The sequence below is a fragment of the Gigantopelta aegis genome, chromosome 8 (assembly GCF_016097555.1).
Source record: "Gigantopelta aegis isolate Gae_Host chromosome 8, Gae_host_genome, whole genome shotgun sequence".
Lineage (NCBI taxonomy): Eukaryota > Metazoa > Mollusca > Gastropoda > Neomphalida > Peltospiridae > Gigantopelta > Gigantopelta aegis.
In genome coordinates this window covers 10,964,744-10,978,471 of record NC_054706.1, presented here as the reverse complement: position 1 = coordinate 10,978,471, position 13,728 = coordinate 10,964,744, and the positions used below count along the sequence as shown (strand labels likewise).

The window sequence follows — 13,728 nt, the reverse complement described above, 5'->3', positions numbered from 1 at the left end:
CCAGAAAACAAATAACCCTATTCATATGACAACAGCACAACACCATTGAGAATGGTTCATATAACATGCAATGGGTCTCTTCTATTAGACCTTAGAGAGATCAGCTTTAACACTCTTGGCTTGACTATATTTGGCAGGGAACAAAAATACAAATACACATTTTTTTAATGATTAATCTCCTTTATGCAAAATGCTTATTTATTTTTAATATTTCTTGGTTTTGGGGTTTTCCAATTCATGAGTTATGCATTAAAAATGGATATAAAAGGGACACCTTACTTTAAATTCACATGTACTTTGGTGTACACTATATATTTTCAATTCAATTTACTGGGGAAAACCCCAAATACTATATTTTTATTATTAATACATGCTGTTTGTTACAATAAAACCTGTGGAAATCTCTGAGCACTTACCATAAACTGACTGACTGTGGTGTCAGTGAGTGGTCGACGCAGATAGATGGATCCCGTCTTCAGTTCCATGAAGAAAAATGACAGTGAGGATCCTCCCGTGTTGTCTCGGATTATTGCATACTCGACTTCATCCTTAACAATAAAATATTATTTCTCAAATAACTGCATACTCAACTTCATCCTGAACCATAGAATATTATTTCTCAAATTACTACATACACAACTTCAACTTTAACAATAAAATATTATTTCTCAAATTATTACATACTCCACTTCATCCTTAACCATGAAATATTATTTCTCAAATTACTACATACTCGACTTCATCCTTAACCATAAAATATTACTTTTTCAAATTATTACATACTCGACTTCATTCTCAACCATAAAATATTATTTCTCAAACTACTCCATACTCGACTTCATTCTCAACCATAAAATATTATTTCTCAAACTACTACATTCTCGACTTCATTCTTAACAATAAAATATTATTTCTTAAATTACTACATACTCAACTTCATCCTAACACAGTAAATACTATTTCTCACATTACTGAGTGCTTCATTTCATCCTCAACAAATTAATATTATTATTAATTATTAATTATTACTATTTACTTTATTTCACTCTAAAATATTATTTTTCAAATGCTATTCTTTTTTCACATAAAATACATTCCATAAAATACTGAATGTATGCTCGCTTTTCTTGACCAAATGTAACCTTTCAACCAAAACAAATTCCATGCTACTTAGTATTATTACATATATTATGTACTGTGACAACTTTAATTTTAACTCCAGGTGCTTTTGCAGGAAATTATGCAGGGGGGAGATCTACTGTTTGAATCATGCTCCATTAAAATATATATTTAAAAAAATAAAATTAATGTTGAGTGGGGGGGGGTGGGTGGGGGTGTGGGGGTTGGGGGGTTACTTACTTCATCATTGTCCATAGCAGTGATGTTAATGAGAGGTCTGCCGAGAGGGTACTTTTCATCTACAGTGGTCGAGTATCGCGGTTTGGAAAACACGGGCACGTTTAGATTCCGGCCCACAGAGATAGACAGGTGGACAGTATCCTTCTGTGCTGGGAATGCACTATTGTAGGCAATCACTTGAAGCTGAAATATTATAAAATATATTTATAAACAGACAGACTACCGTAGATTAAAAATACTCTTTTAACAATTCAGATTCTAGCACATTCAGATTTCAGCCCTGTATAATTCAGGTAATGTAATCATTTTATGATGAAACAAATGGCATAATAATGGTCAGCCTTTAAATTAACAAAATGTTTGTTTTGCTTAACAAAACCACAAGAGCACATTGATTATTAATCATCAGCTATTGGATGTCAAACATTTGGTAGACTTTAAATAAATACTGTTCCTTAATACCGTCTATAATGGGCACATTCTGCATGTCTCGTCTCATGGGCAGCTAGTACAATTATATAGGCTTCATTATAATTTAAATAAATACTGTTCCTTAATACTGTCTATAATGGGCACATTCTGCATGTCTCGTCTCATGGGCAGCTAGTACAATTATATAGGCTTGATTATAATTTAAATAAATACTGTTCCTTAATACTGTCTATAATGGGCACATTCTGCATGTCTCGTCTCATGGGCAGCTAGTACAATTATATAGGCTTCATTATAATTTAAATAAATACTGTTCCTTAATACTGTCTATAATGGGCACATTCTGCATGTCTCGTCTCATGGGCAGCTAGTACAATTATATAGGCTTCATTATAATTTAAATAAATACTGTTCCTTAATACTGTCTATAATGGGCACATTCTGCATGTCTCGTCTCATGGGCAGCTAGTACAATTATATAGGCTTCATTATAATTTAAATAAATACTGTTCCTTAATACTGTCTACAATGGGCACATTTTGCATGTCTCGTCTCATGGGCAGCTAGTACAATTATATAGGCTTGATTATAATTTAAATAAATACTGTTCCTTAATACTGTCTATAATGGGCACATTCTGCATGTCTCGTCTCATGGGCAGCTAGTACAATTATATAGGCTTGATTATAATTTAAATAAATACTGTTCCTTAATACTGTCTATAATGGGCACATTCTGCGTGTCTCGTCTCATGGGCAGATAGTACAATTATATAGGCTTGATTATAATTTAAATAAATATCCTGGTCTTAGTGATAATCAGGCATTAATTCCAAAGACCAATATTTAATAGCATCCCATCTTAGCACTGGTTCCCACCCAGAGTGAGTTTAATGTATTCACAGAGTGAGGAATAAGGTCAATACACTGACTTCTTTTGTACTAACACTAACAACTAACCCCAGTCCTGGACAGGCAGCCCAGAAAGCTTAAGAGACGCTTAAACTTTAATAATTGTATATAAGCAAAAAAACCTATAATTAACAACTTACAGTATATTCACCCCGAGCTAGGCCATCGTTTTTAAGAGACTGAGAAATCTTGACATCCCCCGAGGTCTTGACAACAGAGAAGAAAGTCTGAGCTGGGTAAAGTCCTGTAGCTTCATATACGATGTTACCCTCTGGCTGTGAAATGAAGAAAAAGATTTAATATTACAAAATTTTGTACACATTTTTAATAAAAGTCAAAAGCACTTTATAATTTTGAAGGAAATTTGCACATTCTGACCTTTGTGCATTCTCACCAGACCATGCAAACTTAAACATGTTAAAAGAAATCAGAACATCTCACATTATTTGCTCCAAATAACCCAATTTTCATTTTTAAAATCTCACTAAACCTTAAAATATTTGAATGGGCCCAGTGACAGGGATCAATCCTACATGTATATAGATTGCACATCGGGTGAAAACTTTACCACTGGGTACAATCTGTCCCCCCAGAATTAATAAAATCCATCTGAATAGGAAGATAACTATTAAAATAGTTACCCGTGGGTTTCTGTCAGTAGCCTGCAGATTGTATATGGTACTGTTGACAGGCTGGTATTCTGGAATGGCAATCTTATACGCAGCCATCACAAAGTCCGGTGGGAACTGGTTCCTCTTCACAGAGATCTGAACAATTGTGTCGGCAGTCTGTTCAGGACTTCGCTGGTCACTCGCACGGATTGTCAGCTGCAAATTACAATGAATGAAGGAATGAAAGAAGGAAGGAATGAAAGAAGGACGGAATGAAGGAACAAAGGATTGAACAAACAAGAGAGAAAAAAAATTAAAGAATTAAAAAAGGAACAAACAAATGTTGCTTGAATGAATGAATGAAAGAAAGAATGAAAGAATGAAAGAAAGAATGAATGAATGAATGAAAAAAATGAATGCATGAATGAATGAATAAAAGATGGATTGATGGAATGAATGATGGAATGAATTATTAATTAACTATTAAGGCATTACTCTATTCAGTCATTCATAAAAATGTATACAGTTAACGATACCCAGAACAAATTTTGAATCTTTTTAACCAACGATATGAATACATGAATGATATATAATAGTATAAAGATTAGATTACACAAAACTCAATGATGACAAATAAACAGAGGAAAAACACAAATAAAATGGTGTTATCATTATGTACTAACTGTCATCATAGGTGAAACTTATAGGTAACTGTCACCATAGATGATACTAAAACACTTTATTTTGGTAAACTACTCACTTTAAATGCATTGATGTTTGTTTCTGTGAGGCGTCTGGTTAGGAAGATGTGACCAGTAGCAGGGTTGAGGTAAAAATACTCGAGAGCACTGCTTTCTCCAAGCAGCTGATACAAAACTCGATCCTGAATAACAAAAGTATTAATTAGTAACAATTAACTGGTCTCTTGAAGTCTTATACTTTTTGCTGTAAAATAATTTTAACATTTCTACTTATTCAAAAATCTCAACACAACATGTTATGAATACAAACGGTACTTTTCCAACACACTTTGCTGTGTAAATGTTCTTTAAATTGTTAACTGCAAGTAACAGGACTAAAATAACAGAAAATACTGTAAATGATGATTCACCAGCAACTTTAAAAACCAAGATAAAAATTAGAGTTGTTTCATAAATGTCTTATTTTATGTCTGGTGGTATTAACAAAGCACTTTTGTTTCTTGATAATTCTGTGATATAGTCTTAGAAGAAACCCACTACATTTTGCATCAATTAGCAGCAAGGGATCTTTTATCTGTACTTTTCTACAAAGAAGGATAGCACCACTAATAGTCTGTGATTTACCAATTGTGGGGCACAGGTTGGGATGAGGGAAAAAAAAGAAAAAAAGAATTGGTCCACTATGTAGATCAGGGGTGGGAATTGGTGAACTGTAAAAAAGAGGAAATCTAGAGGGGTCCCGGAAATTCTTGAAATCCTAGATTAAAATCTGTGCCATCAGACAAATTTTGGAGGAAAGGACGATTAAAGTGTGAGGAAACGCAATGTCCCATGAGAGGAAAACAGCTGATCCGAGGAGAATTCCCACCCCTGGTAGATTCAATTCTATCATACAAGCATCTCAGACAAGTACCCTACATACTGAACTTGATCCCAACCCCAAATCTTCCTGATTTATACACATAATTACAATCGTATCTCATTCTGGTTTCAAGTGCTATATACTCACATTGTCGGCATCAACTGCTGTAACATTGAAGAAGCTTGAACCCAAACTGAAATCTTCTCTCAGTTCAATACCATACGGCTCGGCAATAAAGATGGGTGGATTCTGATTTCTGATCACGAATATATTCACATCCACTGTGGCTGTCTGGTGACCGTCTGTCGCCTGAACCCACAGAACTAAATACTGCACTGTGTCTACCATGAGGCTGGCTCGTGCAGATATCACGCCGGTCGTGGAGTTCACAGAAAAGTAACTAGGAGCTGGTGCTTCGCCTGTCACACTGTATGTTATTTCATTCTGGAATCATAAACAAAAAACCACCCATCATTTTACATAGTTATAAGTTACTGGGGGCTGGTTCTTCGTTTGTAACACATTCTGGAATCATAAAACTGTTTGTTATTACATTCTGAAACCAATTAAAAATATTCAAAAACAAATAACCATTTTGGTTATTTATTAATTTTGACATTTTTCAGGAGCAATTTTTATAATTAAAACTGACCATTTAACATGAAAAGAGAAATTATTAAACAAATTAAAATAAAGTATGTCTTGATTAACTCTTGTTGTTTAAATACCACATTTTATAAACTCATTAACAAGGAAATGTTTTATTTAATGATGCACACTCAACACATTTTATTTATGGTTATATGGCATCAGACATATTTAAGGACCACACAGATATTGAGAGAGAAAACCCAGTCGCCACTTCATGGGTTACTCTTTACGATAAGCAGCAAGGGGTCGTTTATATGCACCATCCAAGAGACAGGGTAGTACATACCACGGCCTTTGATATACCAGTCGTGGTGCACTGGCTGGAATGAGAAATAGCCCAATGGGCCCACCAATGGGGATCGATCCCAGACCAACCGCGCATCAAGCAGGCGCTTTACCACTGGGCTACGTCCCACCCCTGAAAACATTAAAGTCACTCCACTAACATATATTACTGACCTCTACATCGACATCCACAGCTGTCACTTGATAAACAGATCGTCCAATCGGTGCTTTCTCCGTAATCGAGATCTCGTATGGCACGTTTATGAAGAACGGTGCTTGTTTTCTCCTCACATTGACCATCAGTGTTGTGTTTGTGGAGCGAACTGGCCCACGTTGGTCGCTGGCTTTGATATACAGTATGTATTGGTTGGTAAGCCGATTGGACATGAGGGATGTTTTCAAATAGACTCCGCCAGTGTCAGGGGAAACGTAGAAATACCGGAGAGCACTGGGACTTCCAAGAAGAGTGTAAACTGCAACATCCTGACAAAATAAATCAGATTTTACAAAGTTATAGATAGCAAACATAACATAATTTATCACAAACATTAAATGAAGAGTTTCATCGCAAAACGCGATAAACTATACACACCCAATCCTAAAAACGTTTTATTCCAAACCACCATAAACACTATGCCAGTTTCTCTGCAATCTGCCATATATCCTCAGACAATCGTATAGTGTTTTGCTGAAAATTGAATTTAAACTTGTGTTTGTCTATGTGTGAACAGTCTCTGAGTGGTGTTTGCACAATGGTTTTTAATATGGCATTTATCACGTTTTGTGATGAAACTCTTCAAATATAGATTACATATGATCAGGGAACATTTTGTCTTCAAAATTTTGTTTAGCAATATTTCAAGTCAATGGAAAATTTATTAGCAATTACTGTTTAATGTTTTAAAATTGTGTAGCAATCTTGAGTAGTGAATCACGATGCGATACTATTCCCTGATGACTGTATGCTAAATGAGTTTTATACTTTGAAAAGAAAATACACGAGTGAAAACAAATTAATTATTCAAATTCAGCATTAATAAATTGTTTCATTCATGTTTGTCATGCACTATACATTACATGAAATACATTTTATATGTATGGTAATTATTGTGAGCAACATCTATGTACTATGAAATACTATGAAATACTACAAAAGTATATACAAATTACATAAAATTGTAAACATTAAATAATATAAATACAGAACTAACATGATACTTTATAATGATTAGCATTTAGTATGTGTTCATGCATACATGTGTGTAAGCATATATGTGGTGTGCATGTAAGTGAGTAAGTTTATACATCAAATAATATCAATTCAAAACTAATATGTTCTATAATGATGACTGGCATTTAAGGTGTGTTTAAGTGTTGGTGAGTTGTGCATACATACCTGTATGTAGGTACGTAAGTGTGTAAGTGCATTTGTGCATGCATTCATCCATGTAAACATCTAAATGTATGTTGTAAGTCTAAGTAGTAAACTGTATAGTTTTAGAGCAAAAGCGTTTTTTTTGTTATTGAACACGTACCCCATCAGAATCTGCTGCTGTTACCGTGGTGATGAGAGACCCAACTGCTGTGTACTCACTCCTGGTTTCAAGGTAGTTCTGTTTTGTAAACACGGGACCACTTGGGTTGCGTATTACATTCACCAACACAGTCGTAAAACCAGCATTCAGTGGATAAAACGAATCATAGGCCTTAACACGAAGCTGAAAGATCAGACAAAGATTTTATTACAACAAAAATCTAAATAAGGAAAGAAATATTTTACAACAGAGAGTAAACCTACATATGTTGTATTTCTATACAAGTCTTCACCATTTTTATCTTGTTGGACAAAGTACATTTTCTTAATTGAACATTTGTAATGGTACTCGATTCCTAACAACACTAACAAAGAGTATCATATTTATAACAATACCATAATTTTTCACATTTTATAAATACAAACCACTAAATGCTGTCAGATTGACAAAAATCAGCTGTAGATTACTGTTTTTTTCAATACACACTACACAGTTGAGTTGTGTTGCATCCTGTAATGAAATTTAGGCTTAACTCATTTAATTTTACATATATAGTGGTTACATAAAAATAAGAGCACCCTAAATTATTTTCGGTTAAATTCCCACCCACTCCAGTAAATGAAATTGTAATACTAGCACTACTTACTGTGTACTGCACTAGACTGTCTTCAAGCAAAGGAGTCTTGACAAAAATTGTAATACTAGCACTACTTACTGTGTACTGCACTAGACTGTCTTCAAGCAAAGGAGTCTTGACAAAAATTGTAATACTAGCACTACTTACTGTGTACTGCACTAGACTGTCTTCAAGCAAAGGAGTCTTGACAAAAATTGTAATACTAGCACTACTTACTGTGTACTGCACTAGACTGTCTTCAAGCAAAGGAGTCTTGACAAAAATTGTAATACTAGCACTACTTACTGTGTACTGCACTAGACTGTCTTCAAGCAAAGGAGTCTTGACAAAAATTGTAATACTAGCACTACTTACTGTGTACTGCACTAGACTGTCTTCAAGCAAAGGAGTCTTGACAAAAATTGTAATACTAGCACTACTTACTGTGTACTGCACTAGACTGTCTTCAAGCAAAGGAGTCTTGACAAAAATTGTAATACTAGCACTACTTACTGTGTACTGCACTAGACTGTCTTCAAGCAAAGGAGTCTTGACAAAAATTGCTCCAGTGATGGGATCAATTCTGAAGAAGGCCAAAGCTGATCCATCGCCCACTGCTTCATACACCATGTGATCCTGAAAAATAAACACACATTAAATAAAACACATAATATAAACACTAAACACTAAATAATCACATTCTACATAAACACAAAATATTAGACAGTTGCTTCATGCACCATGAGATCCTGACAAATAAACACATTAAATAAACACATAACATGTACAGAATACCTAGTTAATGACGTTGGATATCGGCTTTAACCTGCTGAGTGGAATTTCTCATTCGCCCTGAAAGGGATAAAGCCGATATCCATTGTCATTAACTAGTTATTATCTTTATCCTACAGACCATAAAAAATATGGGGAAAAGCTATTATTTCTGTTATTTCAGCTACATTGTACAAAACCCCCATTGAAAACATAACTTTCCTTATAGGTGCTGATTAAACAATGTTGTTTCCAGTGCATCAGCAAGGAATATTTTGTTTTCAAAATCCTGATTAGCAATATTTCTAGCCAACTGAAAATTGATTACCAACTACTGTTTAATGTCTTAAAATTGTGTAGTGCTTTACGACGCAATACTGAACAAAATGTTTCCTGACCTACAACAGCTCACAATGAACAACTATAACTTACATGAACGTCTCTGTTGACAGCTCACCATGAACTATATAACAATATAACTCACCTGAACGTCTCTGTAACACAGCTCACAATGAACAATATAACAATATAACTCATCTGAACGTCTCTGTTGACAGCTCACAATGAACTATATAACAATATAACTTACCTGAACGTCTCTGTCGACAGCTCACAATGAACTATATAACAATATAACTTACCTGAATGTCTCTGTCGACAGCTCACAATGAACTATATAACAATATAAGAGCTAACAATGAACAACTATAACTTACTTGAATGTCTCTGTTGACAGCTCACAATGATCTATATAACAATATAACTCACCTGAACGTCTCTGTCGACAGCTCACAATGAACAATTATAACTTACCTGAACGTTTCTGTCGACAGCTCACAATGAACTATATAACAATATAACTCACCTGAACGTCTCTGTTGACAGCTCACAATGATCTATATAACAATATAACTCACCTCAACAGCTCACAATGAACAACTATAACTTACCTGAACGTCTGTCGACAGTTCACAATGAACTATACAACAGTATAACTTACCTGAACATCTTTGTCGACAGCTCACAATGAACTATATAAGAATACAAGTCACCTGAACGTCTCTGTTGACAGCTCACAATGAACTATATAACAATATAACTCACCTGAACGTCTCTGTCGACAGCGAGCACTGTAACTATTGGCTGTGAGGAATTGACGGGCAGAGTCTCGAGGATGGTGGTCAAGTAGGTCTGCCGATCAAACTGAGGAGTGGACTGATCGCGGTCAATGTTTATCTGAACAGACGTGCTGCCAAACTTCTCCGGGTAAGACTGGTCTCGAGCTTGTACGTTGAACTGAAGTCAAGAAGTAATCAAAGATAAACAGTGTTATAAATATTTCTATAAGTACAAGTAGGTTAAAAAATAATTGTCCACCATAACATAGTTTCCAAATCTTTTCACATTCAAATGGTATGACCACTTACACAATGAACTGAAGTTGTGAATTAAGGAAAGAAAAAATTGGGTAAAAACATTTTTGTAATTAGTGGTATATCAAAGATAAATCTCTAGCATGAAGCTTTCAATTGTGTTCACAAACAAATGATATGATATTTGTGCATTACGATTAGGATTAAACAGAAGAAAAGAAACGGGATATTCCTTGTAAAAACCTTTTAGTCCAAATAATTAGTGAACCATTTTTTGTGGTTGTAACTGACCGTGTATTGTGGAGAATGACCCTGAGTGAGATCTGATTTCACGTAAATGATGCCAGTACTCGGGTTCAGGTAGAAGAAAGTGTTCGCATCCATGCTTCCGGATAGGTCGGTGATCGCATACACTGTTTTGTCCTGAACAGTACAAAAACAAAGTCATGTTTTACATTTATATTACAACAGATTGAAAACATAGCATCTTTATAAAATATAATTCCTAATGTCATGTTTATAAAATAACATAAAACATCACATTTTATCAGTATTAAAAAATTTCCTTTAAAAAATTAAACTTCTTTCAAAAATACAATTGTTATATCGTGTTTATCACACAAAAAAAAGAAGAGGAAAAAAACAACATGTTATCAATATTGTCTACCTTGAAAATTATTAACATCTTCCAGAAATCTTCCACATTATTTGTCATTATTATTATAATAATGGTAATTATTAAATCAGGGCATAATTACATTTTGCCATAAATTTAAGATAAATAAACTTTTTAAAAATTGTATAAATAAAAGTCATTGTAATCAATCTTACCCCGTCGGCATCTGTAGCTATGACTTTGAGGATACTCGCGCCCACCTCGACAGACTCTGAGATTGTCGTCACGTAAAAGCTGTCGTGGAATACTGGCGGATTAGGATTTCTGATTACCTCAATGTGAACATTCTCAGCAACTCGTACATCAGGTCTGAACACATCATACGCTTGAATCTGGAGCTAGGGAAAACAAAGTTTGTTAATATACTGAGTAATCATGGTGATTACTAGTGTTGGGAATCGACTGGAATTCCATCATTGATCATCGGTTATAATCGGTTAGCACCAACCGATAAACTTTCAATTGCACAATCAGTTAGAATTATATGAACATAAGAAGGATTTCAATAAGAAGGGTCAAGTTCTTATTGCCGTGTTCACTGGGATCTGGACCCTACAAATGGTACATTTTACCTTTAATAACTATTTAATATCTCTTTTTATAAAAATAAACACTAACCCTAAATCAATTCTAGCATTTAAATTGGACTAACAGTACAATTACAGTTAACATTTTCCTACACTATCCATTATGGATTTTTATAATCGATCATCAAATCACTAAACCCAACCCAATCAATTTTCAATTATAATTGATCTTTAGAACATAACTAATCATTACTAATAAGTTTTAGTTTGTTTTGTTTAACACTGCTAGAGCACACCGATTTATTAATCATCAGCTATTGGATTTCAAACATTTTATAATTCTGACATATAATCTTAGAAGAAATCCGCTATATTTTTTCATTAGTGGCAAAGGATCTATTATATGTACTTTCCCAGAGAGGAGATAGTATATACTACAACCTTTGATATAAGAATCGTGGGGGCAGTGGCTAGGATGGGGGGAAATCCAATGAGAGATCGGGTCCATTGAGAAAGTTCAATCCTATGACCGAAACACCGCAACCAACTGAGTTACAAATGTAGATCCCAACTCTTCAAATAAGTTAACGAAAACTACTGATTTTTACCTCAGTTAAATCTAAAGTCCGAACCAAATTTTTAAGAACTACGATAAATTACTCTTCTACCTTTAATTACTGTTAAGATTTCCCCTAAATTTTGTCCAGACACAAATCATAAAAAAAACATTCCAGTGACAGATTCTACATACGAGACTGTAACGATGTTACCGATATCGACTTCGCTGAGATTGCATAGGGCAAAATAAAAAGTGGAGAAAATCTAACAGTAATTAAAGGTAGGAAAGTAATTTATCGTAGTTGTTAACAATTTGGATCGCACTTTAGATGTTATCAAACAACACTTACTACATACAACAACAACTGATTTTTACCTCACTTCAAATCTAGATGGTATCAACAATACTTACTACATACAGCTGTGAGCTGAACTGATCATTCACAAAACTTCTTGTGAGAATGATTTCACCAGTATCTCGATTCAGGGTAAAGTATTCAGTGCCAGGGAAGTAACCAATAGTTTCATAACGGATCCGACTCTGAAAATACAACACATTAACATGACATGTTTAAAAACACAAAACAAAACAATAATATTTAGGTTGGAACAGTGGTTACCGTGGGAACTTGGGCCGTTTACACTTATAATATACATTTGTAAAACAAGAGAATGTTTTGCTCTTCTTCTACACTTATAACATTTAATTTAATGTTCTATTGACACCGTCATGTATTATTACAGACAGGTACAGTATTGAAGTGAAGATAATTAAAATCAATATAAATTTTGAAATGCATCCTTTTCATTCCAGATTTATATTTTGATTTTTTTTAAAGTATTAAATCATATTAATAAATTATCAATTAATTTTTCATAATGTCACTTATCACTCATTTGAAATAATGAACTGGATTAAAGTTTTATGATAAATAATATCATGATATTTTGTTAATATTTATATCGTTTCTTGTGGGGGATTTTGGTTTGTTTCTTTTTTTTACTTTTTTTTTTTAGAAGTTTGATTTAGGGTTCTAAAAACTTGAACTGTAATAAAACAAATATCTGTCAGTAAAATGTTATTTACCCCTGGATCGTCGTCAACAGCTTGGACATGGAACACTGTACCATTGATGGGCCTGGTAACTTCAATAGTTGTTTTGTAAGGGGTCTGCACAAACCGAGGTGGAGCGTCTGTGATACGTGTGATGATAATACGCACCGAGGACAACGCAAATCGACCTCGATCATCTGTCGCTTGGATCGTCAGCTAGAAATATTCCATACAATTACAATATCAGTCATGTATCTCAATTATATCAAACTCCTATTTAAAACATATCAGTGATCATAAATTATTCTTTATATATTTTGTCTTCAAACCATGGAATGATGTTAGAATGGATACAAGGGTTTTAAAATAACAGGATGGTATTGAAAATAATTGTAGTTAGGGATAAAAAATGATGTCATTATTAATATGCAAAATGGCATTATTTGGCTTGAATATAACAAAATGGTAAGATTTGATTATTTAAAAAAAATATATATTCTAACACAAATTACATAATTTCTAATTATTAAATGCTTACAAAATGTGGGCAGTGAATACCTATTCTAAAATTCTTATAAAAAGTACTTTTTACTTCATATTCTTACAAAAATATCAAAAAAATAATAATCAAGTTATTTAATAAAATAAAACTAAATAAAATAAGCTCACAGTGTAAAGATTTAGCGGCGCTTCTGTTAAAGTCTTTCGAGTGCTAACCACGCCCGTGTCCTGGTCAACAAAGAAATAGGTACTTCCACTGGAAGACGAGTTTAACATCCTGTATGTAACCACATCCTGTGGAAGCA

The 13,728-nt window shown here is 33.9% G+C and overlaps 1 protein-coding gene across 1 annotated transcript in view; it reads right to left on the bottom strand.

Moving 5' to 3' along the window:
• Positions 1-13,728, bottom strand: part of LOC121379466 (protocadherin Fat 4-like) — a 70,556-nt gene that overhangs the window by 34,520 nt on the left and 22,308 nt on the right. Inside the window, exons 26-40 of the mRNA XM_041508109.1 lie at positions 13,592-13,717; positions 12,956-13,138; positions 12,281-12,409; positions 10,939-11,121; positions 10,399-10,530; positions 9,839-10,030; positions 8,477-8,599; positions 7,348-7,530; positions 5,987-6,295; positions 5,024-5,320; positions 4,074-4,196; positions 3,344-3,529; positions 2,843-2,977; positions 1,360-1,542; positions 417-548 (exon numbers count right to left, since the gene is read on the bottom strand). Coding sequence (XP_041364043.1) covers positions 417-548; positions 1,360-1,542; positions 2,843-2,977; positions 3,344-3,529; positions 4,074-4,196; positions 5,024-5,320; positions 5,987-6,295; positions 7,348-7,530; positions 8,477-8,599; positions 9,839-10,030; positions 10,399-10,530; positions 10,939-11,121; positions 12,281-12,409; positions 12,956-13,138; positions 13,592-13,717 — 2,616 coding nt within the window. The remainder of the gene's footprint in view (positions 1-416; positions 549-1,359; positions 1,543-2,842; positions 2,978-3,343; positions 3,530-4,073; positions 4,197-5,023; positions 5,321-5,986; positions 6,296-7,347; positions 7,531-8,476; positions 8,600-9,838; positions 10,031-10,398; positions 10,531-10,938; positions 11,122-12,280; positions 12,410-12,955; positions 13,139-13,591; positions 13,718-13,728) is intronic.